General features: G+C 42.5%; 1 protein-coding gene across 13 annotated transcripts; it reads right to left on the reverse strand.

The window, feature by feature from the left end:
- Positions 1-305: 305 nt before the first annotated feature.
- On the reverse strand, positions 306-23,405 carry LOC111962806 (inter-alpha-trypsin inhibitor heavy chain H3). Of its 13 annotated transcripts, none has more exons than XM_023986157.2 (23): positions 23,213-23,405; positions 18,023-18,186; positions 17,680-17,784; positions 17,146-17,308; positions 16,903-17,013; positions 16,492-16,620; positions 16,292-16,408; positions 15,955-16,123; positions 13,681-13,791; positions 12,603-12,784; positions 11,212-11,391; positions 10,864-10,985; positions 7,590-7,804; positions 7,267-7,299; positions 4,147-4,161; positions 3,969-4,022; positions 3,818-3,880; positions 3,638-3,718; positions 3,201-3,308; positions 2,906-3,080; positions 2,413-2,561; positions 1,319-1,400; positions 306-592 (listed from the first exon to the last, which is right to left on the reverse strand). In XM_023986157.2, exons 1-23 carry the CDS (start codon positions 23,288-23,290, stop codon positions 478-480), a joined length of 2,721 nt encoding a protein of 906 aa, XP_023841925.1. In that variant the 5' UTR covers positions 23,291-23,405; the 3' UTR covers positions 306-477. The 13 variants fall into 13 exon arrangements, with proteins under 13 accessions (XP_023841925.1, XP_023841920.1, XP_023841913.1 ...); XM_023986152.2 differs by having other exon boundaries at positions 3,638-3,709; positions 4,147-4,176; XM_023986145.2 differs by having other exon boundaries at positions 4,147-4,176.
- Positions 23,406-26,832: the final 3,427 nt, after the last annotated feature.

Consider the following 26,832-nt stretch of genomic DNA (forward strand, 5'->3'; position numbering starts at 1 on the left):
TCCCAGAACCACCAAGTGCAAACAACCTTTGCCTTGTAGATGGTGGTCAGAGAGTCAAACCTGATTGTAAACACAGGTACACAACAGGGGTGTGTGTGTGTGTGTGTGTGTGTGTGTGTGTGTGTGTGTGTGTGTGTGTGTGTGGTGTGTGTGTGTGGTGTGGTGTGTGTGTGTGAGTGCTGTGAGTTGTTGTGAAGTGTGTGAGTTTGTTCATGATGGCAGTTAGAGGATCAGCTTGAGTTTCGTCAGAAAGACAGCGATTATTGAAGAGGGTGGAGTGCAAACACAAAAAAGTCGTCAAACTGTTCACGAAAATGATATTTATTCTACAATGAATTTGTCACAGGAGATTTGAGTTGTGTTACTATGTGAACTCCTAGAAACCTCAGTCTTAATGGTTGCTCTTCTTAATTCTGGAACATAATTATTGTATGTTTAATGTTTATGAGTTGGCGGTGGGAGCAACTACATGGTCAGTTAGAGTTGTGTGACGGTGAAGTCAGCTAGCTCTCCCTGTAGGGCAGACTGAAGAGGCATCAACCAGCATGCCACGGTGGGAGTAGAGCGAACACTGAGATCCACAGCAGAGTCCCTACAACGCACACACAATCCACAGCAAGGTTCTTCATTTAATAGCATAAACAGAATACCAAATACGCATCCTTGATATAGATACACAGTAGTATCACAGACTACATATGAACAGTCAGATCTCTAAACAGCTTGTGTATGATAGACAGTTAAACTTACCTGCAGTGGTGTAAAGTGATGAAGTAAAAATACTTTAAAGTAGTTTTTTGGGGGGTATCTGTACTTTACTATTTATATTTTTGACTACTTTTACTTCACTACATTTCTTAACAAAATATTGTACTTTTTACTCCATACATTTTCCTTGACACCCAAAAGTAGTCGTTACATTTTGAATGCTTAGCAGGACAGGAGAATAGTCCAAATCACGCCACTTATCAACCGAACTTCCCTAGTCATCCCTACTGCCTCTGATCTGGCGGACTCACTAAACCGACATGCTTTGTTTGTAAATGATGTCTGAGTGTTGGAGTGTGCCCCTGGCTTTCCATAAATTACAAAAACAAGAAAACGGTGCCATCTGGTTTGCTTGATATAAGGAATTTGGATGTATGTAAGGATTTAYACTTTTACTTTTGATACTTAAGTATATTTTAAAACAAATACTTTTAGACTGTTACTCAAGTAGAATTTTACTGGGTGACTTTTACTTGAGTCATTTTCTATTAAGGTATCTTTTACGTTTACTCAAGTATGACAGTTGGGTACTTTTTCCACCACTGCTTACCTGGAGACGTCTACTTCTTTGTCCTGAATCTTAAGTTTCATTGCTATTCCCTGGACCTCCTCATAGGCAACAGGTGGACGAGCTGCAACACACAGTACAAATAATGTAGTTACGAAAGTTCAATCAGAAAGGCAGGTCTGAATGGATCATCACTTGTCATTAATCTAGTTATTAAATCATTAAACTCATAATTCACATCGCTTCCTATCTCACTCATCAGCATAGTAGGTGTTTTATATGGTAGTGTCTACAATGTCGCCTCGTCAGCATAGAGTCACGTCTCTCTTCCTCCTTTCCTATTGGCAAGCGTGCGGATTGTCATCCACCTGTTAAACGTCAACCTATAAGCATGGCACACTATGGCAATTCCACCACAGTTGCTGATGAACCTATTGGCTCACTTGTGCAATAATCACTATCCTTTCTTTCAACCAATGGGCATGAAACKAGGGGAATATTTATATGTCAGCAACAGTCTTCCAATGACTTTCCACCTCCCCACCACCAACAGCATAATAACCTTAAGGCCCGTCATTGGAACTCCTKTCCCTCAGCGGGGGGTCMGATGCCAGCTGCCCAGCATAGGGCAACCTGTCATCAGCATCTGGCTGTGAGGAGCATTCCTCGGAGATGAGGCCTACCCCAAAYTATTCAATAAAATGTCCTTATTATATTCTGTTGTCATTCAGTTAAGCCTGTACTCGATTGATCTGTCACCATAAATTACAAGGCCATTATAAAGAGAGGGTCCTCTGAAGCTCAGGAGTTGTCCTATGTAGATTAGTAGGTGGAGCATGACCCTTGCAACGGYARAATTATGGGTTTGATTYCCGGGACCACCCATCTGTAAAATGACTATTAGTTGCTTTGGATAAAAGCATYTGCTAAATGGTATATGTTGTCATATTTTATATTATACCGTGTCACTAAGTAACGTATTTTCATCTGTCACACAAAAACAAGTATTGTCAAAAATCGAAACAAACATTGTTTTCAAAAGCGTCTCATCACACATAGAAACAAAGAGAATATGTCATGACTATTGACTAGACCATAAGGATATGAAGTGGAGTGACCGATAACGTTTCACACACCCATGATCCCGATAATGTTGTCTCCTGTCGGGCGCTGCCTCAGGACGGGCCACAGGAACTTGATTCCATTCCTCCTGTAGAGCATGATGACGACCCGTGTCGACGCTATGGTGACATCCATCTCCTTGTCCCTTAGGATCAGAGACACACTGCAGGGAGAGACATAACAAGACTGAGATGTATCAATTTCATCAACAACAAAAAACGGCACCATATAAAGTACCCTATATAGCTACCATATAACAATTCCTGTCATTAGGCCACTTTAGTAATATACACTCTAGAGCTCTTTATGTCGACAACACAATACTAAATACTGAACAAGACTGAACGCTACGCTCACTATTGGCTCACTTCACTTGGTTTAACCAGGCTATGCATAAAACACCTTGCACTGCACAAAAGGCAAAATCAGAATTCTCATCACAGAAACAAAACAATAGCACAAAAGGACTTTTATTCGAAAGTATGTCGTTGGTATATGATTGAGCACCTGTCCGTTTCGCGGTTGATTTTCAGGCTCCAGGAGAAGTATGTTGTATTCTGGCCATCGTTGAAGGTGATGCCAGTAGTGTCTAACTCAATATGTTGATCGCTTCTGTAATGGATCACAATATTCTGGTAGCCTGCACTGGCTGATTGTCCAAGCTGACCATTCATAGACAACTCTGGTGAAAGACGGACACGGTTCATTCGACGATGTTTGATGAGTGAGTGGATGATGTGGAAAGGACAATGAATAATTGAATGAAAGAATTAAATAACATTTGAATTCAAAATCAAGTCACCATTGTTGGGGTCTATTAGGAGTCTGAGAGAGAGAGCCACAGGAATGTCATAGCACAGTGGCAGAGCCTGACCCTCAGCGGGCAACAGGAACCTCCGGAGAGGACTCACTGAGAGAGAGAGAGAGAGAGAGAGAGAGAGAGAGAGAGAGAGAGAGAGAGCTGTCTCTTATACACATCTAGATGTGTATAAGAAGAGAGAGAGAGAGAGAGAGAGAGAGAGAGAGAGAGAGAGAGAGAGAGAGAGAGAGAGAGAGAGAGAGAGAGAGAGAGAGAGAGAGAGAGAGAGAGAGAGAGAGAGAGAGAGAGACAGAGAGAGAGAGAGAGAGAAAGCAGAAGGGTGCTTAAGATACTGTGTGAGAAAAAACAGCAATAACCTTAGACAACATCTTAAATATTTAAAAAAATACATTTTCAGGGCGACATAAATATTTCAGTACCAGTTGTAGTTGGAGTTCTCATTGCTGGTTCAATTGGGCGAATTCGCGGAGGTTCACTAAAATCAAGTAAAGCTGAGATCCCTACACACAGTCAGAACATGAACACAAAGAATCCTACACACAGATACACACACACACAAAAATATCAAACAATATTTTTTTTTTATGTGGAAGAATTACCCATGGCAGGAAATGACTCCTGTATAGCATGACCGACATCATAATCAGTTTGTTTCATCAAGCCTACGACAAAAAAAAAACACAAATTGAGCACACGTAAGCTGATGTCCAACACGTTCAGCTGTGATACAAGGGAAAGATAGTCACTTGCCGCCGCTTCTTGACGTGATTCCTCTTCCTGCCCCTCCCATTCTCCTAGCATTTCCTGTAAAGCAGGGGCAGTTGTAAAACTCATCACCGAATTTTGGGAATTGGCCAGAATTCAATCATTGCGGAAATTGTTTTCTTCTGCACTTCACTTTCACAACAGTTGAAATGGGCACACTTGCCTCTTAGTCCTTGTTCTGGGTGAAGACCAGCTAGGGAATGACAGGAGAAAAGTTGACTGAGTTAATAGTGCTGGGGGAATCCACTGATATAGCATCTATTTGTTGTTGCCATTCCTTTTGATTTGACGGTTTTCCATCCCCTTTAATCCTTTTTTCTCTCCTCTTCCCTATCATTTTTGTTTTGTTTGTGAAGTGTATTGTGACAAAATTGTCTGTAAAATTAAACTATATATTAATGACCCATTAATTTGATTAAATTATTTAGTATATACAGTTGATGTCGGAAGTTTAAATTAAAACTCGTTTTTCAACCACTCCACACATTTCTTGTTAACAAACTATAGTTTTGGCAAGTCGGTTAGGACAACTACTTTGTGCATGACACAAGTCCTTTTTCCAACAATTGTTTACAGACAGATTATTTCACTTAAAATTCACTGTATCACAATTCCAGTGGGTCAGAAGTTTACATACACTAAGTTGACTGTGCCTTTAAACAACTTGGAATATTCCAGAAAATTACGTCATGGCTTTAGAAGCTTTCGATAGGCTAATTGACATAATTTGAGTCAATTGGAGGTGTACCTGTGGATTTATTTCAAGGCCTACCTTCAAACTCAGTGCCTCCTTGCTTGACATTATGGGAAAATGAAAAGATATCAGCGAAGACCTCATAAAAAAATTKTAGACGTCCACAAGTCTGGTTCATCCTTGGGAGCAATTTCCAAACACCTGAAGGTACCACGTTCATCTGTACAAACAATAGTACGCAAATATAAACACCATGGGACCACGTCATACCGCTCAGGAAGGAGACGCATTCTGTCTCCTAGAGATAAACCTACTTTGGTGCGAAAAGTGCAAATCAATCCCAGAACAACAGCAAAGGACCTTGTGGAGATGCTGGAGGAAACAGCTACAAAAGTATCTATATCCATAGTAAAACGAGTCCTATATCGACAAAACCTGAAAGGCAGCTCAGCAAGGAAGAAGTCACTGCTCCAAAACCGCCATAAAAAAGCCAGATTACGGTTTGCAACTGCACATGAGAACAAAGATCGTACTTCTCGGAGAAATGTCCTCTGATCTGATGAAAGTAAAATAGAACTGTTTGGCCATAATGACCATCGTTATGTTTGGAGGAAAACGGGGGAGGCTTGCAAGCCGAAGAACACCATCCCAACCGTGAAGCACGGGGGTGGCAGCATCATGTTGTGGGGGTGCTTTGCTGCAGGAGGGACTGGTGCACTTCAGCATCATGAGGTAGGAAAATGATGTGGATATATTGAAGCAACATCTCAAGACATCAGTCAGGAAGTTAAAGCTTGGTCGCAAGTGGGTCTTCCAAATGGACAATGACCCCAAGCATACTTCCAAAGTTGTGGCAAAATGGCTTAAGGACAACAAATCAAGGCATTGGAGTGGCCAAGCCCTGACCTAAATCCTATAGAAAATGTGTGGGCAATACTGAAAATGCGTGTGCGAGCAAGGAGGCCTACAAACCTGACTCAGTTACACCAGCTCTGTCAGGAGGAATGGGCCAAAATTCACCCAACGTGTTTTGGGAAGCTTGTGGAAGGCTACCCGAAACGTTTGACCCAAGTTAAACAATTTAAAGGGAATGCTACCAAATACTAATTGAGTGTATGTAAACTTCTGACCCACTGGGAATGTGATGAAAGAAATAAAAGCTGAAATAATTCATTCTCTCTACTATTATTCTGACATTTCACATTCTAAAAATAAAGTGGTGATCCAAACTAACCTAAGACAGGGAATTAAATGTCATGAATTGTGAAAAACTGAGTTTAAATGTATTTGGCTAAGGTGTATGTAAACTTCCGACTTCAACTGTACTAATCTTAACCTGATCCCACTGATCTTGATGCTATTTATACAGGTTTTAGTGTTTGTATATGTTCACATACACTCATGGACAGTTTATTAGGTAATACCCATCTAGTATTGGGTCAGACCCGCCTTTGCCTCCAGAACAGTTTGAATTCTTTGGGGCATTGATTCTACAAGGTGTCTGAAACATCCGATGCTCAATTGGTATCAAGGAACCTAGTGTGTGACAGGAAAACATTCCCCACACCACCGCCTCTAGGCTGTACAGTTTACACCAGGAAGGATGGGGCCATTGACTCATGCTGCTTATGCCAAATCCTGACTCTGCCATCATCGTGATGCAACAGCATTTGTCAACTGTCCAGTGTTGGTGATCGTGTGCCCACTGGATCCACTTCTTGTTTTTAGCTGTAGGAGTGGAACCCGGTATGGTCGTCTGCTGCAATATCAAATCCGTGACAAGGATCGATGAGTTGTGCATTCCGAGATGCCGTTCTACACCCCACTGTTGTAATTCACCGTTATTTGCCTGTTTGTGGCCCACCTGTTGCCATTCTTGCCATTCTCCTTTGACCTTTCTGGTCATTCTCCACATACCTTTCTCATCAACTAACTGTTTTTGCCCACAGGACTGCTGCTGACTGGATGGTTTTTGTTTGTCACACCGTTCTCGGTAAACCCTAGACACTGTCGTGCGCGAAAAGCCCAGGAAGGCAATGTTTCTGAGATTCTGGATCCGGCTCACCTGACACCGGCGGTCATACCACGCTCAAAGTCTCTTAGGTCACTTATTTTGCCCATCCTAACATTCAAGTGAACAGTAACTGAATGCCTTGATGCCTGTCTGCCTGCTTTATATAGCAAGCCACGGCCACAAGACTCACTGTCTGTAGGAGCGCTCCATTTTCATGAACGGGGTGGTTACCTAATAAACTGGCCGGTGACTGTATATTTTTACTGTAGTTATTTTCTTTCCATTCTGTCCAACTACAAACACACATACTGCACAGACAAATGTGTATTTCACCATCTGAGAAAAAATAGAGTTAAGTAACCGGAGAATAGATGAGAGAACGAGAGTGAAAGAGAGCGAGGGATAAAAATAGAGAGAACATTTTGGGTACAGTCAGTAGTGACTTCTGAATATAACCTAGACAAGGGCCAGGATTCAATCCGATCGCACTTCAAGCTCGCTTTATCGCAGTTTTGAACTTAATCTCGGCCAAAATAGAAGATTGAGTAAAATTAGGGGTAAGGTATTTGTCTTACCATAAAAGTCTTGGGCTGGCATTGGAGGGGGGCCTGATAAACATAACATATATTTAAAGTTCATATACAGTTTATAATGTAAAGTTTATACTCTAGATTGACAGCCTTTGGTCTTTTATTTACACCATTGCACTCACCACCCATAACATTAATTGTGTGTGTGTGTGTGTGTGTGTGTGTGTGTGTGTGTGTGTGTGTGTGTGTGTGTGTGTGTGTTGTGTGTGTGTGGTGTGTGTTGGTGTGTGTGTGGTTTTGGTGTGTGTGTGTGGGGTGTGTGTCTACCTGGGGATGATGATGATGATGGTGAGGGTAGTTTTGCTCACCGTGGGCTTGGCGGTTCAAGAATGCTGACCCGGAGAGGACTTGACTAGATCGTATCGGTTTCTCCCCCTCCTTGGGCTTGTGGGCCACCTGTGAGTCCTCTCCCTGGGGCTTGGTGACCACCATTGAGGTGAAAGGAGTCACAAAGCCGTACTTCAGACAAAGATCCAGGGCCTCCTTCTTCACCTTCTCCTTTGCCTTCCCGCTCAACTGCACCCTGAAACAAACACACACAAACACGGGTATTATAATTGTATTTGCATAAAACATTTACAAAATACGATTTTCAAAACATTTAAAGGGATAATCCATTACAGAATGAAACTCCTGTTAATTTGGTGATAGTCTATGTTCTATGAGTTGGGTAAAACATGTCTTTTCACCGTGATTTAACATCTAAGATAAGTGGTCCGTCAGTGAATTCAGGAAATCGCATTGTGCCACGTTCTCACAATAAGGTTCTTGTCAATGGAGAGAGGGAGTAACAAACATTTCATAATGCTTTGTAAAACATTACCTCCACTCCTGATTGCCATATCAGCCAATATATGGTATGGGCATACTTGTCTAGAACACATCCATCCTTTTATATCGTCATGACAAAGTATGTATTTTGCTAAGATGTGCTCAAACTAAACAGTGGACCAAATATTCAACTCAGTTTTTCTTTCAACGTCCATCACGCAACGCGATTTCTATTCTCCCCCCTTGCCGTGTGTGTGTGTGTGCGTGCGTGCGTGCGTGCGTGCGTGCGTGCGTGCGTGCGTGCGTGCGTGCGTGCGTGTATTGAATGAAGGTAAATAAACCCACGAATATGAATACAATTTTACATACATTTAAATGACCACATTTTCATGAATTTGATCATATCGAGAGAGGACATTCAGAAAAAGTAGGGGACTTGAACCTGCAAAACTTAATGCACTCTATCTGTAACAGATTCTAGTTCTGGTAACAGAAAACTGTATTGAGATCGGGCTTTTCTTCAGTGAGAAAATCTGCAGAATGTAGGCCCAGTTCYATCTCACTCCATATTCTCCCACTGGGCTTCATCTCCTCACCATATTTGGATGCTTCAGATTTATACATCCGGTGAAACATCTGGCACCTTGTACTATCTTTGGTATTATTGTGTGTACATTAGCTAGCTAGAAAGCATGCAAATGAGAGAGAGAGAGAGCATTGCACCGTGGGTTTTGTAGTCGACTTGAGCTGCATCAGATTTCCCCAACGATTTTCACAATTTGATCCTAACCTTATTAAAATGACAAAATGAAACTTTGTTCACAAACAATATTGTTATCATATATTTGTGTTATTTAACACTGTAAAGCATAGGAATGAATGGTTTGGGTGTAATGAACTGGAAATGTTTACGTTTGTGCTTTTCTAATAACCAATTGCTGTGTTCATGTAAGTGACTGATTGAACGTGCCTGGGAGAATTCCTCACTGTAGTATCTGCAATTTGGCAGTACGCCCAGACCCTTGTTTTGAGAAMGATATCTCAGTTTCAAGGTCTCAGCTTGGAGARAAGAAAGCCTCGTGAGGTATTGGTCTGTCACATGCATGAACCAGTATTGGTCGGTCATATGAATGAAGCAAATGTTAATGATGAATTAATGATGAATAATGAATAAGCTAAATCATGTTATTATTACTTTCTGTGTAAGTATATAAGAGAACTAACGGGCTGCTCTTTTGGAGCTCCTGATCGACATGTGTACATGGTGCATTGAGTTGGTTAGAACCTCTCCAGCGCATTGAGAATAAAGGATGATTCATTTAATATTGACTTTGAGTGTCCCTGTGTAGAATTTCCACGACAGGTGTWTTATTCCTTGAAATTGAATTTAAAGAMATATAATCTCTATTATTCTCTGAATAATGTCCAATGATTAATGTATGAATCTGAAACGTATTGATTCATTTACTTGTTACTTTTACTCTCTTCATTTTTGCCAAAATAACAGGCGTTTTGGTAGTGACATCATTGTTTCGATTGTGACTTGGCATATACAGTGCCTTCGGAAAGTATTCAGACMCCTTGACTTTTTCCACATCTTGTTACGTTACAGCCTTATTCTAAAATGGATTAAATTTWWAAAAWYCYYMRSMAWYYWWWMMMMRKWMCCCMWWAWKRMMAARSSRAAAMMRRAAWKKTTKSMAAAAAAATTCAATATACTGTATATACAGTGAGGGAAAAAAGTATTTGATCCCCTGCTGATTTTGTACGTTTGCCCACTGACAAAGAAATGATCAGTCTATMATTTTAATGGTAGGTTTATTTGAACAGTGAGAGACAGAATAACAACAAAACAATCTAGAAAAACGCACGTCAAAAATGTTTTAAGGGGGMAAAGAAACATGAATAGCTATTTATATGGGTATTTCATTTAATTGTTATTTGTCTATGYTGCATTTGTTAATGGACATAAGTGCAATGAAATGTACCGATATGTACGTATTGTTGCATGTTTTCGWAAGCYTGGGTCCCAGGAAAACACAGAATTTCTGATTTGGGTCCCAGGCTGAAAAAGTTTAAGAACACCTGCTCTAGGATGTATTTACTGCCAAAGGTGCTTCAACAAAGTACTGAGTAACTGAATACTTTACGTAAATATGATATTTTCATTTTTTTTTATATACATTTGAAAAATGTCTACAAATCAATTTTTGAAGATGACTGATTACATATTTTATTAATCAAATGTTTGTTTGTTTTTGTAAACATTTAATGTTAAAATATATCACAGAATTAATTTTAAACTTCACTCAATGTAACACTTTTGTATGACTTAATAATACAGAAATATTGACAGGAATGGGAAAAAAAGGTGAATCTGCATTGATAAGCAAACCAAAGATGGTATTAACGATAAGTAATAATAAAAAAACTGCACTTCTAAAATACTATTTCAGACCATAGCCTGCTGAATTTGCTAGATTTTTATAGAATAGTTTTTTGTTGTTGGCACAAATTAAAATGTGGCACTGACTCGCCCATGAATGAATGTTTCAGCATTGTCTCGATGTAGAGTTTGGCATTTGACTTATGCTCGTGCAGTTACAAATCTGCTAGAGTTAGCAGCAGGCGGATGAGCAATATCCACCGTTGTAGTATGGATGAAGCCTGAGCTGGTGTGTGAAGCTAACTGAAGCTGGTTGGCTTTAGAAAACCCTAAGTAAATCTAGCTTGCYTTGTAGGATACCYCTCTTCATAGACACAGGTGCAAACACACYCAATCACAGACAATGCCATGCAAAGCAAACTCACTCTTTGTCCAGGAGCTGCTTTACAGTGAGGTAGGCCCACAGCCTCTGGATGTGGCTGTCAGACCTGGCTTCAATGGGCTCCTTCATTGGTAATGTGTCAGAGTACATCACCCTATTGCTTTTCTGAAATAATCAARGCATCCTCACATCACAATACTAAACATTGACTTTATTGTATATATTGACGTTTGACTGAGCTGTCTCTAAAGTACTGATATGGAGCACCTTTTTTTATCAACATTTTGTATATTTAAAAAAAAMAAAAGAACATACTAAACAAAGAACAGGACAGTGTGGAGTGATCTGACCTATGAACTTATAAAGGGRGGTAGAGCAGAGGTGACCTCACCGATATGGCTATGACTTCTGCGGTAAACATCTCTATGTTGTTRTCGGGGATCTGGCCAGCCACCACGATCTCGGAGCCGTTGTAATACTGGCTGAAGTTGGTTTGGGTCAGGTTAGCCCCACCCAGATATACCATCTGCACGTCCGTCAATAGGGGTGTAGCCACCTCTTCATAAAAGCCCTGTCAATCATACAGTACAGAAGCCATTAGTCCCACACCCTGCTCCTCCTTGTTTCCTCCCAAGTCAACTACAGTCAGATAAACGAAAAACAACCTGCTTAGATGAGATAGGATTTGATTACACTTTATTAAGGGCTCTATTTTCAACTGGGGGTAAAGAGGTGAAAGTGTCAAACGTTAGTTTGCAATTTTGTCATGTAAAAACTGTCGCACTAGTGTGCAATCCCTTTGTTGTGGCAMGCCTAAATAAGTTCAGGAGTAAACATCAAAGTCACATAAGTTGCATGGTAATAAGGGCACATATTGGTATGGGTAAAAAATATCTGACATTATATATCTCTTGGAGCATGGTGAAGTTATTAATTACACTGGATGGTGCCATGACTCCTGACCCCCGGTGTGGCGGTAATACAGTCCCCATAACAGCCCTACCTGTAACAGTATTTAGACATAGCATATTTAAAACAAGCTGTTGTTTCGTTTTATTCGAATTTGATTCAAATTATTCACTCTCTCTTTTTTAGCTCTTATCAATAACGATTGAATCATTCTTATTGACAACGTTTGTCCGTGGCTCAGACGTGGTGCATTTTACACTAAGCCATTATCAGTGTGAATGTTAACAATATATYTCCATATTGAACCCATGTAATTACTATTCAAAAACAAGTTCAATATATTTAGCAAATATGCGATAGGTCAGAACAAAATATATTTTGTTTCTGTAGGSTWTTTAACAAACTAGCCTATAACRGACTAACRTTCTAATTAGAGTTGATTACAATACATAAAAGACCGCAGATACAAAACTTGAAGCAACCACATACAGTATTTAGCCATGGGGCATGTTCTGATTGGCCAGTGAGGGATCAAGCCTCGACACACCTTCAACTTGTTTATTCATCAAAACCCAGCCCTTTCGTGCCACCGCCAGCTACTGGGCTCATAATTCTGGTTGTGAAAATAGCAAAAATATTTCTGACACGCCTCCGAACTTATAGTGCTACCACCAGCACTTCGATTACAATTGCGTTAGATTTGTTCAAATAAAACCTTAAAAGGTTGGTTCAGCACTTTTGTATTCCAACTAACGAAGCTTAGTTGGGATTTTTTTTAAATTGTTTTTTGTTACAGGCTCAAATTATTTATGTTGAGATTTGTAAGAAATAATTACGGTCCATTGCAGTGCCACACACTGTGTGTTACCTTACCTGCAGCTGCAGAGCAGCATCAGAGTCCGTATATATTCTGCGTCCCACACCACTGTTCTCCAGCGCCATCTTCTCCAGGAAGTCAAAGTTGACATCCATTCCAAAGCCGAGACAGTAAAGGGGGAATTTCTTACCAATAGCCTCCTTTATGTTCTTGTGGATCTTTTCCAGGTTGGTCTCACCTGAGGAAAGTGAGATTGGCTTTCATTGTGTGTGTGTGTGTGTGTGTGTGTGTGTGTGTGTGTGTGTGTGTGTGCGCGTGCGCGTGCGCGTGCGTGCGTGTGTTTTTTGTTTAATTATCCTTGTGGGTACCAGAAGTCCTCACATGGATAATAAAACAAAGACATTTTGCCAGTCCCCACAAGGAGAAATGCTATTTTAGGCTTATGGGTTAAGTTTAGGGTTACAATTGGGTTAGGTTTAGAATTTTGGTCAGGGTTAGGGTTAGGGGTTTGGGGTTAAGGTTAGGGTTTTTTGTTTTGATAAAACATTTGACCTCCCTTTTTCTCCCAAATTTCATGCTACCCAATATGTAGTTGCAGTCTTATGCCATCGCTGCAACTCCCATACGGACTGGGAAGAGGCGAAAGTCGAGAGTCATGCGTCCTCCGAAACACAACCCTGCCAAGCCGCAYTACTTCTTGACACACTGCTCACTTAACCCGGAAGCCAACCACACCAWTGTGTCGGAGGARACACCGTCCAACTGGTGACCGTGTCATTGTGCATGTACCCGGCCCGCCACAGGAGTCGCTAGAGCGCAATGGGACAAGGACATCCCAGCTGGCCAAACCCTCCCCTAACTCTGATGACACTGGGCCAATTGTGAGCTGCCTCATGGGTCTCCCAGTCACTGCTGCGACACAGCCCGGGATCGAACCCGGATTTGTAGTGACTTCTCTAGCACTATGATGCAGTGCCATAGACCGCTTTGAAACTCGGGACGCCCAAGGTTAGGCTTAGGGTTAGGGTTATGGTTAGGTTAAGGGTTATGGTTAGGGTTAGGGTTAGGATGGGAATCAATTCTTTGGTCCCCACAAGGATAGCAATACAAAACTGTGTGTGTGTGTGTGTGTACCTGTGGTTGGGTCTCCATCAGTGAGCAGTATAAGAAGGGAGACTGAGCCCTTTAGTGGGTGTCGGTTCAGCATGGCTGTGCCCTCCARCACAGCAGCATTGATGTCGGTGGCTAAGAAGAGAAGAGAGAGGAAAACACATCTATGGATTAGCTGCTATTGTCACCAACTAGGCTGTTGTTCATATCTGCCATTATTTTACCCTATGTGCCCTTTAAAGGGTTAGTGAGAGCCTTTGTCAATTAAGCCCTTTATCTACTTAACCAGAGGSAGATAAACTCATGGATAMCATWTTAATRTMTCATGCATGCTAGCTGTTCCAGTTTACTTCCAGTCATTGYGCTAGTTAGAATTGACTTGCGAAACTACCTTCAACTTCCTTSATMCTGGACGCAGAGACAGAAAAATGGTATCCATGAGTTCATCTGACTCATGAGTTCACCTTGCCAAAATYTCACTATCCCTTTAAGTGCTACACAATTCTGCTATATCGTAACTGTACTGTCAGCTATGGAAATCTTTGAAAATAAGTAAGTAGGTCATGTGGAGGTGACTACTACGGGTCATACTAGGGTCACAAACGCACCGGTAGTCTTTGCCTGTGGATCTTCTCTTGACCACACAGGGTGGGTCAACTACCACTGCGCCGTAGGCCTGGATTATTCCGCGGTATGAGCCTCTTTCCCAGTGAGCGGGACTCCCTCTTCCCATCCTAGGCTGAGTTAGCAGAGAAGCTCTAGGCTCCATTTTATTAASCCGGGTCACCCCTCTTGGTCTATCTCTGCCTGCCAGAGGTTAGCTCAGTCCTTCCTACTGTTAACACTYCAAGGGTAGTTTGTGTCACAGTATATTAYGCGTGAGCTGGGGCTATTTTTGTGTMCAACACCAACCTTTATTTAACTTGGCAAGTCAGYTAAGAACAAATTCTTATTTACAATGACGGCCTACACCGGCCRAACCCGGACGACGCTGGRTCAATTGTGCGCCGCCCTATGGGATACCCAATCACGGCCGGTTGTGATACAGCCTGGAATCAAACCGGGGTGTCTGAAATGGTGCCTCAAGCACTGAGTTGCAGTGCCTTAGACCGCTGCGCCACTCGGGAGAAATCCAATATTTACTTATTGTCCGCTCTGCGCCATGGTCCGGCTTACTACGTGTCATCCCGCCTTTCACGCAACCACAGTGTCATGACGTTGGCCTGAATCCGGCATAGCCAAAGACACGACAACAGGGTTATACGATTTTTATAAGCTCGGCATACTCTCAGACATTCCTGCTAGCGGCTTGTCTTCCCTTTCTAGTTTACCCTCATGGGTGAGTCACACTCGCTGCCCCGGGTATAGGGTTTCAGCTATAAGACTCATTTCTTGAAATCATTTCTTAGCTGAAAGCAGGGGTTCAACACTTTGTCTGAGTAAGGACAAACTATAGATACCCAGTGCTCCTTTTGTGTTTTACACAGTTACCCCCTGTGGTTTCCTGTTCGAGCCCACGATATGGTCTGGGGACACCTAAGGTGAACCCCCTGAGCCTGTAGTTGTTGCAACGCTACTCTTCTTCTTCAGCATTTTATTCAATAAGTAATTTAACTAGTTAATGAAAACCAGTAACACTTCTCTTTTGGTTCCATAGTTTCACAAATGATGGATTTCATTGTTTTTTTTGTATGGCAATTATAATGCAAAAGCTTCTAAGTTCTGTTCTGACCTTACACCAAAAGTCGTTTCACTTCTAATACATCAATCAGYTCCTGATCCGTCTTCCCAAGAATCTCCTCTCCGCTCTTTCCCTACCTTTTACATTGGTAGTTATACCCCTTCATTTCCAAGCCCATGCCTCCTTTGACTACAGCCACGCGAGACATCCTCTCCCTTACACGTGACATTTAGGCAAAGTTACATAACGCATTGTCTCCTTTACACGTGACGTCTACACAGAGTCAGGTAACACATTGGTTCCTTTGTAGGTGATGACAATCTGTGGTGTCRTCTGCTTCATGACCCACATGCYATCAGGCAATTCTACCAACTCCATCCCAGGGCCGAGATCTGACGTGGATGTCGCCATATGAGATGAACCTCCGCYTTCCGGCAGAGGAACATCTGCATAYAGTCTACCCGCACCGGTCATTTCTTCTCTGCCTTTGACTGGCTCCTGCCGCTCTCTGGCTGCAGCTGCTTGTGGTTGAGGCCTCTTCCTCTCCYTTTTCCGTTTCCTCTTATCTTTTTTTGTTTCAGTGTTACTAGAGTCTTGTCTGTAAGTAATAATTGTACCTCCTCTTTCATGGATGTTTCGTGCGAAGCTCTTAGCAGCCTCCAGGTTGTCCTGGTTGGCCGGCAGCAGCTCCTTCCTCCAGGTAGACACTGAGCTGTCGAACGTGATCAGGCCAAAGTGGTCGTCCTCCGCCAGGTCTCCCAGGATCTTCAACAAGGCCTCACGGGTCTGACAGATCGCAGTGCAATCAAAATACAATCATATGCAACCAATTAACCACTCAATCAATATGCATTGTCCCCTTCATTGAATGTAAATATGTGGTGTATGTGTACATTGCTTAAACGCTAAGCCTTCAGCTGCATTACAACAGGCAACACACAGACACACACAAACCTGCTCCATTTTCCTGCCATKCATGGAGCCACTCCGATCGATGATGAAGACCACATTCTTTGGAATGCGTGGTAGGTCACTGGGGGCAAAGTGATGGACAAAATACCCCTYTGACTCCTGAAGAGGGAATGAGAGACAGTGATTAAAKGATAGGGAAGAGATGAAGAAGTAATGCCAGAAAGAGGATGGAAGAAGTGTACATTGAGATCTCCCATGGATGTTTTCCTGTGGACGTCATAGGCGATGACCAGGTCTCCATTCAGGCCCTGCTCTCCACAGCTTTCACACTGGCTCTGCTGCTCCTTGCTGGGGTAGAAATGTACCCAGGCCTGGGGAGGAGTTGGTAGTTTACGGTTATGCTTTTCAAAACACACCCTGCTTTACCCTACCCTGTTAGAATGAGCTAATTCGTATTAGCATGAACATATCCAGAGGTGTGAAAATGTACATTTAAGTAATTTAGTAGACTCTCTTATCCAGAGCAACTTATCGGAGCAATTAGGGTTGAGTGCCTTGCTCAAGGGCACATAAACAGATTTTTTACCATGTAATGTATTGGGGTCTGGACTTTTCTGCTGGTTAGCTCTACATTACCCTGTTTTGGACATTACCTCACTAGAAGCATGTGTTTTGGTGATGGCATTTGCCAGTGCTTTGGTGCTCAGCCCTCCTGTTATCTCCAGGAAGTKAATGYCTGGTCGCTCATTGATGTACACATCAATCTGGCCATAAGGAAGAGACAGAAAAAAGGAGCAAGAAAACACAACATCAACCCAAATATCAAATGACTCATCGATCATTGGTCAGTGCTCTCTCTCTCTCCCTCCTCTCCTCTTCTCTTCTCTCCCTCTCACCTTGAAGTCAGCAACAGGTTGCATGGGTTGAGCATGGATCAGCAGCTCGTACTTGCCCAGTCGGCGTTTCAGCAGCTCCTCATAGGTCAGTTCAAAGGTCACCTTACTGAGCGCGGCCACAGTCACAGATGTCTTAAACTCCTCAAGGGTCCTCCCCACTGAACTTTAGGAGACAAAAAGGGGTACCGTCTAATACATAACAACACATGCATACTGTAGACACAGATACACAGACACACACACACACAGGGGCGGCCCTAGCCTTTTTTGCCATTTGTTTTTGTGATGGGGTGGAGAGAAAATGTTAAAATGTTTCATRCTAATTTCCTACAACTCTACACATTTTGCCATGACTAATGCCATGTCCATACATTTTGAACATGGCATTAGTCATGGCAAAATGTGTAGAGTGACTAACAAAGTCAATGGTGGAGGTCAGGGCCCCTGGACATGTGCCCTGGGTGCCTGGTCAATAATTTGACCATGATTACAGTACGACAAGGTTTAGATAGTCATGCACACACCCACACACACCTGACTATGCCAGCGCTTTGACCACGAGACACTGCCTGAGTGTACTGCTGCTGAGCCTCCTCCTTCTGTTTCACAACCCCATCATACGTCTGCCCCTCAATGGTCCTGAGAAAGACAGGAACGGAGGTGGGGAGAGAGAGAGCGAGAGAGAGAGCGAGAGCAAGAGTGAGAGAGAGAGCGAGAGAGAGAGAGAGCGAGAGCAAGAGTGAGAGAGAGAGCGAGAGAGAGAGAGAGAGAGAGAGAGAGAGAGGTAGGGTTACTGTATGTGTGAGCATTTTTGTAATATTTGATGTAATATGTGTGTAAACTCATCTTAGACAGTGAAACATTCATGTAGACCTACATTTTGAATTTACTGATGAAAGCATTCTTGGGAATCTTGACATGGAATTCTATTTCCTGTGACTGGTTGATCCGATTGGCAACCCGGCTGGTGATGATAGTGGTTGCATAGCGACTGGTCACTGTGGAGTTSATGTGAAAGCTGTAGATGTCCCAGTCCCTGTTCTATAAAGGATAATGAAGCAACATCAACCCACTGGGCATACCAAAAATGTTCAAACACAAACTTTAAGAGCACATTAAATACAGTTTGAGTTTCGGTTGAGTTGGAGACGCGAATCCAACATATCAATTATTAATTTGTAGACAAACTGGAATTAAAGCCGGACGGAGCTATCCAAGCAGAGGATACATCTCCTTCAAATGTCGATATGTGGTTGCGTTGACAAGCAAACGCAACTAGATATCACTAAATATAACATTTTAAATCAACCAGTGCTTGAAACCCAATGCATATTGTATTGTCTATTTTGATTTAATTCAGGGTTGAATTGAAACAATCGTTGTTAATGACGTTGCAATTCATATATAGACTTACAGCGCTGTGAAAAAAGTATTTGCCCCCTTCCTGATTTCTTTGCACATTTGTCACACTTAAATGTTTCAGATCACCAAACTAATTTTAGTATTACATAAAGATAACCCAAGTAACCACAAAATGCAGTTTTTAAGTTATAATTTTATTTATGAAAGGAAAAAAGCTATCCGAACCTTCATGGCCATATGTGACAAAGTAATTGCCCCCCCCCCTTGTTAAATCATGAATTTACTGTGGTTAATCACATTTTTTGGAAAGCTGAGTTCAATTTCACTAGCCACACCCAGGCCTGATTACTGCCAGACCTGTTGAATCAAGAAATCACTTAAATAGAACTTGTCTGACAAGGTGAAGTAGGCCAAAAGAGCTCAAAAAGCAAGACATCATGCCGCGATCCAAAGAAATTCAGGAACAGATGAGAAACAAAGTAATTGACATCTATCAGTCTGGAAAGGGTTACAAAGCCATTTCTAAAGCTTTGGGACCACAGCGAACCACGGTGAGAGACATTATCCACAAATGGAGAAAATTTGGAACAGTGGTGAACCTTCCCAGGAGTGGCCAGCCTACCAAAATGACCCCAAGAGTGTAGCGACGACTCATCCAAGAGGTCACAAAAGAACCCACAACAGCATCTAAAGAACTGCAGGCCTCACTTGCCTCAGTTAAGGTCAGTGTTCATGACTCAACCATAAGGAGACTGGGCAAAAATGGYATCCATGGCAGAGTTCCAAGGCGAAAACCACTGTTGACCAAAAATAACAAAGGCTCATCTCACTTTTGGCAAAAAACATCTTGATGTTGAGATGAGCCTTTATGTTATTTTTGGTCAACAGTGGTTTTTGCCTTGGAACTCTGCCATGGAYGCCATTTTTGCCCAGTCTCTTTCTCAAGACTTTTGGGAAAATATTCTGTGGACTGACGAGACAAAAGTTGAACTTTTTGGAAGGTGTGCGTCCCGTTAYATCTGGTGKAAAAGTAACACAGCATTTCAGAAAAAGAACATCATACCAACAGTCAAATATGGTGGTAGTGTGATGTTCTGGGGCTGCGTTGCTGCTTCAGGACCTGGACGACTTGCTGTGATTGATGGAACCATATTCTGCTCTCTACCAAAAAATCCTGAAGGAGAATGTCCGGCATCAGTTCGTGACCTCAAGCCGAAGCGCACTTGGGTTCTGCAGCAGGACAATGATCCAAACACAAGTCCACCTCTGAATGGCTTAAAAAAAGAATACGTTTGAGTGGCCTAGTCAAAGTCCAGACTTGAATCCGATTGAGATGCTGTGGCGTGACCTCAAAGGCGTTCATGCTCGAAAACCTCCAATGTGGCTGAATTAGAACAATTCTGCAAACAAGAGTGGGCCAAAATTCCTCCACAGCGATGTGAAAGACTCATTGCCAGTTATCTCAAACGCTTGATTGCTGTTGTTGCTGCTGAGGGTGGCACAACCAGTTATTAGGTTTAGGGGGCAATTCGTTTTTCACATAGGGCCATGAAGGTTCAGATAGCTTTTTTCCCTTAATAAATAAAATCATCACTTAAACTGCATTTTGTGTTTACTTTGGTTCTTTGTGTAATATTTAAATTTGTTTGATCTGAAACATTTAAGTGTGACAAATGTGCAAAGAAATCAGGAAGGGGGCAAATACTTTTTCACAGCACTGTATATAGCATCATTGATGTTAAATGAGTGATAAAGTATGGTGACATTTAATTAGTCTCTGTTAAACCTACCCTTTGGAATGACTTCATTAGCATCAGTGAATCTTTTTTGTTGTTAAGTGGAGATATCTCAACAATCATTCTCACAATGGAACATTGGTAACAGTCAGTGACAAATATCATCGCTGGTCTTGGATAAAACCCTGGACCAAAGGGTAGCTGTAGATACAGATCAATTCTCCAGTAGGAGGTGCTGCCCAGCCTATAGTTTTTTTCTGACAGTGGATGTAACGTTGAAGATCTGGCGTTGTACAAATTCAACATAKWYWWWYSTYWWWKKTTKKYYWWKKTKRAAWTTKGKTWMCMWKMWKRMWKWAWYCYKKKGKTKRAAWTTYCCCCMRKKKWMSKKGRWWAMYTTTTTTTCAAATGCWATGTATTTCCCACATAGATTCCATGTCACAACACATTGACAAACAACGTTGAAACAACGTTGATTCAACCAGTGTGTGCCTAGTGGGCACACTGTTTACTATCAGACAACATTCTAAAACATATGCAGTCTTCTTATTGCGTGTGTCACGTCACCGCATTATTTCTAAAAAACAAAATGCTTCGTTGGAATTCCAATGTAGTATTTAAGCATTACGTTTATCAATTACCATTACAAATTAGCATTTAATGACTGCGTTTATCATTTTTGCRTCCCGATTTTAGAGATTGAATTGTAGAATGAGCACTGATAACACTCTGTAATATGTTGGCATGCTGTGGCTTGACACTGACATGCAAAACAAAAAGGACTACATCTGTACACTCACTCACGTGCGTGTGAGGAGCCAGGAGAGGGTGGCAGTTTAATAAACTATCTCCTGTATGTTTGTAATTAAGAGGACCTGGGCAGACCAGACCTGTTTCTCACACACAGGGATATAAGCTTGCACTTACACACACAGAGAGGGTATTACGTACTAAATATACCCAGTAAACACAACTTTATGTAGGCAGTGTCTGGATTTCTTGTGTTAGAGAATCTTTGGTGAGGACATATTGACCACTCTTAGGGTCAACATGGGGAAGGTGAGACGAGGGCCGAGTGCAGCAGAGGGGAACACTGTCACATGGGACTCTGATTGAGCTCTGACATTGATTAAACGTCCCTTGATTCACAATGCCATCCCGCTCCATACGCATTAAGTGTGTGTGTGTGTATGTGTGTGGCTGGCGTAACAGTACTAGTACTGTATGTCCAGCCATGGTGGTCTATGAAAAGGGTCTCCCCCTTCATTCATTTCTTTGTTTACTCATGCCTTTCTTTCCATTCAACATTATTCCCACCGCCTCAGTAAGGGATGTCACAGTGTTTCTCTCTCTCTCTGTCCCCTTCTCTCTCCTTGTTCTCTTTCTGTCTGTGTGAACAAGGGCTTATCGGCGGCTTTGTCACTCTCTCCACCTCCACCATTCAGCCCCTGACCCCCACACTCGGATAATTATCTCCCTCCACCGCCCCAGCTCCCAGCCTTCAGTAAGCCCACTCCACCGCTCTCTCTTTACTTTATCACTCTCTTTCTCTACCCTTTACTCTCCCTATTTACTTTCCTTTTCACCACCCCCCCACCCTGGTCCATACTCTCTCTCCCTAGCTGTCACAGGCCCTAAGTGAGCTAGGGATCATCCATGACGGTCAGGGGGGTGGCGTGTGTGTGTGTGTGTGTGTGTGGGGGGGGGGGATGGTATGTGAGTCTGGAAAGACAGAGGTTAGTTGGATAGCAGACTGTACAGGGCCCATCACCTGCTCCGTTGTTTACATACTGTAGATCCAGAACATACTGAAAACACTCCACGTGGCCGGTATAGCTGAACCCAATTTTATGATCACAATGACAACAGCCAGGTCACCCGTGATACAAGTCAGTATTTGACGTCCATCAATGTCTGAGGACATCAGGAGATGATGTGGAAACCAACCACTAGGGGCAACAGTGAGYACTCTTACCTTCAAATAGTTTTCGGTTTTAATAGGGCACTGTGGACAGGGATAGCGAATAGGCGTAAGCATCTGCCTCTGATTATAAAGGTTGCAATTTACAATCCAGTGATAGAATTATKTATTTTTTGCCTATCCCAAACCTTAACCCTAACCTGAGAAATTCTGAGTTAATGCTTACACTTAAACTTAAACACTTCGAAATGTGACGTTTGCAACAACTTTGTCATTTGACGTTTGAGAAACATGTCTGAACGTCTAATTCTGACATGAGACTGAGTGCTAGTTGATGACACGTACACAAGCACAGACACACGCAGGCACACACACTGTACACACAAGCAATCCCACCATTTACAAATACATAACCAGCAGAACTCAAGATTAGTATATCTGAAACCTGATTGGTCTCGCACTGATTACAACTACTTTTTGTTTGACTGCCCTCTAGACTCATACACGCCCACATACTCTCAAATGAGAAAAAGCATTGACCAGTCGTTCTTTCACCCCAGGTGTTTGTTTGTATAGCTAGGAGACATGGTGCACCCTGTTTTCAAGGGACTGGACAGGGCAAAGAAGCAAAACAACCAGGACAGCTATAGACCTCACCTAGTCTAACACGGTCTAGTGCAATCTGACCCCTTCAACTTGAGGTATCTTGAACTGTTCTATTTTGTGCTTTCTGTGCMCCCAAAGCTGTGAACAAAAGACACATCTGAGCTGATGTAACTAATCAAACACACACGGTCACATTTACATGCAGGCAAATCAACACAATCGAAAACAATATTACATTTACGTTTTAGTCATTTAGCAGACGCTCTTATCCAGMGCGACTTACAMRAGCAATTAGGGTTAAATGCCTTGCTCAAGGGCACGTCGACCAATTRTTCACCTAGTCGGCTCAGGGATTCAAACCAGCAAAGTTTGGGTTACTGGCCCAACGCTCTTAACCACTAGGTAGAGTACCTTCCCCACTGTTACCTGTGTGTGACCCTACCTTATTGGTTGGTGCTGTGGTAACGCAGGCCAGCAGCAGCCCAAGGAGCCCGACTCCTACAGAGACTCCCTTCATCATGACCTCGGCAGAAATGAAGCCCCACAAAACACACCCAGCCTTTTAAAGAAGAGCACAGGATATTATTGGCCAGCAAACAGAGTACACAGCAGTCAGTCATTCATCCACCATWTACTGACTATGACGTGCTCGTGTTGAAATGTAGCAGTAACATCTTTTTTTTTTAAATGACGTCCTAAAGGTTGACTCAGCACTTTTATATTCCAGCTAAGGAAGCTCAGTTGCGATTTTTTTTAAATTGTTTTTGTTACAGACTCAAATTATTTATGTTGATTTGAAAGAAATAATTATAATCCAATGCAGTGTCACACACTGTGTCACCTTACCTTCAGCTAATGGTCACGTGAAATKTGACTGCCGTCATGACTCGTGATCGCCGGTGTGGCATTAATACGTTCACYGTAACAGCTCTATTAAATACTGAACAAATATTTCAGAAAATATGAAAATAATGCTTGTGGGACTAGAATATGTTTTTTGGGGATGTACATCTGTCAAAGGTAGTAGCTAGCCATATGCTAGCTATGGGGATTCATTAAAGACCAAAATAAGTCAACTTGACCAACACGAAACAGTCACAACTAAAACAATTAGCTTTGTTTTGCTATTGACACTTGATTGTTAATTGACTCTCTTTACATTTATTGAGAAAAAAAACATCTGAAATGATAATCTACATTAAACGCATAGATAATATTTTATTTTGGATCCTATTGATTGTGATAATAATTTGTCAATCACATTGTCGCATTAGTTACGGATCAATTAAGTAAGCAACTAAGTTCACAATTTATACAGTATACCAGGTCACTACGAAACACCTCTTATTTGCCAAAATAAAGATAGGAAAAGAGAATTTAAACATCTAACAAAAAACAATGTATTCATGCATAAGAAATTTCAGAATCCACAATCAACATTTTACAGAGAACTATAAAGATTATATTTCTCTAAATTCAGGTTTTGATAATCAGGTAAAGAAGTCATGTTTTTAAATGTAATGTTTGTTGTACATTTTGAAAGCAGATAAAATGTCCCAAATTAATTTGTAATATAAGTATGTACATGCTTATAATCAAATAAATCAAATAAATTGTATTTGTCACATACACATGGTTAGCAGAGTTAATGCGAGTGTAGCAATGCTTGTGCTTCTAGTTCCGACAATGCCGTAATAACCAACAAGTAATCTAACCTAACAATTCCACAACTACTACCTTATACACACAAGTGTAAAGGGATAAGAATATGTACATAAAGATATATGAATGAGTGATGGTAAGAACGGCATAGGCAAGATGCAGTAGATGGTATAGAGTCAGTATATACATATGAGATGAGTAATGTAGGGTATATAAACATAGAGTGGTAGTTTAAAGTGGCTAGTGATACATGTATTACATAAAGATGGCAAGATCAGTAGATGATATAGAGTACAGTAAATACATATACATATGAGATGAGTAATGTAGGGTATGTAACATTATATTAAGTGCATTGTTTAAAGTGGCTAGTGATACATTTTTACATAATTTCCATCAATTCCCATTATTAAAGTGGCTGGAGTTGAGTCAGTATGTTGGCAGCGGCCACTAAATGTTAGTGGTGGCTGTTTAACAGTCTGATGGCCTTGAGATAGAAGCTGTTTTTCAGTCTCTCGGTCCCTGCTTTGATGCACCTGTACTGACCTCGCCTTCTGGATGATAGCGGGGTGAACAGGCAGTGGCTCGGGTGGTTGTTGTCCTTGATGATCTTTATGGCCTTCCTGTGACATGGGTGGTGTAGGTGTCCTGGAGGGCAGGTAGTTTGCCCCGGTGATGCGTTGTGCAGAACTCACTACCCTCTGGATAGCCTTATGGTTGTGGGCGGGGCAGTTGCCGTACCAGGCGGTGATACAGCCCGACAGGATGCTCTCGATTGTGCATCTGTAGAATTTGTGAGTGCTTTTGGTGACAAGCCGAATTTCTTCAGCCTCCTGAGGTTGAAGAGGCGCTCTGCGCCTTCTTCACAACGCTGTCTGTGTGGGTGGACCAATTCAGTTTGTCCGTGATGTGTACACCGAGGAACTTAAAACTTTCCACCTTCTCCACTACTGTCCCGTCGATGTGGATAGGGGGTGCTCCCTCTGCTGTTTCCTGAAGTCCACAATCATCTCTTTTGTTGTTGACGTTGAGTGTGAGGTTATTTTTCCTGACACCACACTCCGAGGGCCCTCACCTCCTCCCTGTAGGCCGCTCGTCGTTGTTGGTAATCAAGCCTACCACTGTAGTGTCGTCCGCAAACTTGATGATTGAGTTGGAGGCGTGCATGGCCACGCAGTCTGGGTGAACAGGGAGTACAGGAGAGGGCTCAGAACGCACCCTTGTGGGCCCAGTGTTGAGGATCAGCGGGGTGGAGATGTTGTTACCTACCCTCACCACCTGGGGGCGGCCCGTCAGGAAGTCCAGACCAGTTGCACAGGGCGGGGTCGAGACCCAGGGTCTCGAGCTTGATGACGAGTTTGGAGGGTACTATGGTGTTAAATGCTGAGCTGTAGTCGATGAACAGCATTCTCACATAGGTATTCCTCTTGTCCAGATGGGTTAGGGCAGTGTGCAGTGTGGTTGCGATTGCGTCGTCTGTGGACCTATTGGGTCGGTAAGCAAATTGGAGTGGGTCTAGGGTGTCAGGTAGGGTGGAGGTGATAGGTTCTTGACTAGTCTCTCAAAGCACTTCATGATGACGGAAGTGAGTGCTACGGGGCGGTAGTCGTTTAGCTCAGTTACCTTAGCTTTCTTGGGAACAGGAACAATGGTGCCCTCTTGAAGCATGTGGAACAGCAGACTGGATAAGGATTGATTGAATTGTCCTTTAACACACCAGCCAGCTGGTCTGCGCATGCTCTGAGGACGCGGCTGGGAATGCCGTCTGGGCCTGCAGCCTTGCAGGGTTAACACGTTTTAATGTTTTACTCACCTCGGCTGCAGTGAAGGAGAGCCCGCAGGTTTTGGTAGCGGGCCGTGTCAGTGGCACTGTATTGTCCTCAAAGCGAGCAAAAAAGTTATTTAGTCTGTCTGGGAGCAAGACATCTGGTGCGAGTGTTTTCTTTTTGTAATCCGTGATTGACTGTAGACCCTGCCACATACCTCTGTGTCGAGCTGTTGAATTGCGACTCTACTTTGTCTCTATACTGGCACTTAGCTTGTTTGATTGCCTTGCGGAGGAATAGCTACACTGTTTTATTCGGTCATGTTTCCGGTCACCTTGCCCTGGTTAAAAGCAGTGGTTCGCGCTTTCAGTTCACGTGAATGCTGCCATCAATCCACGGTTTCTGGTTTGGAATGTTTTAATCGTTGCTGTGGGGCGACATCGTCAATGCACTTTCAATGAACTCGCTCACCGAATCAGCGTATCGTCAATGTTGTTGTTGGACGCAATGCGGAACATATCCCAATCACCTGATCGAAGCAGTCTTGAAGAATGGAATAGATTGGTCGACCAGCGTTGAACAGACCTGAGCGCGGGAGCTTTCTGTTTTAGTTTCTGTTTGTAGGCTGGAAGCA

The sequence above is a fragment of the Salvelinus sp. IW2-2015 genome, linkage group LG1 (genome assembly GCF_002910315.2).
Source record: "Salvelinus sp. IW2-2015 linkage group LG1, ASM291031v2, whole genome shotgun sequence".
NCBI classification, from domain to species: Eukaryota; Metazoa; Chordata; class Actinopteri; order Salmoniformes; family Salmonidae; genus Salvelinus; species Salvelinus sp. IW2-2015.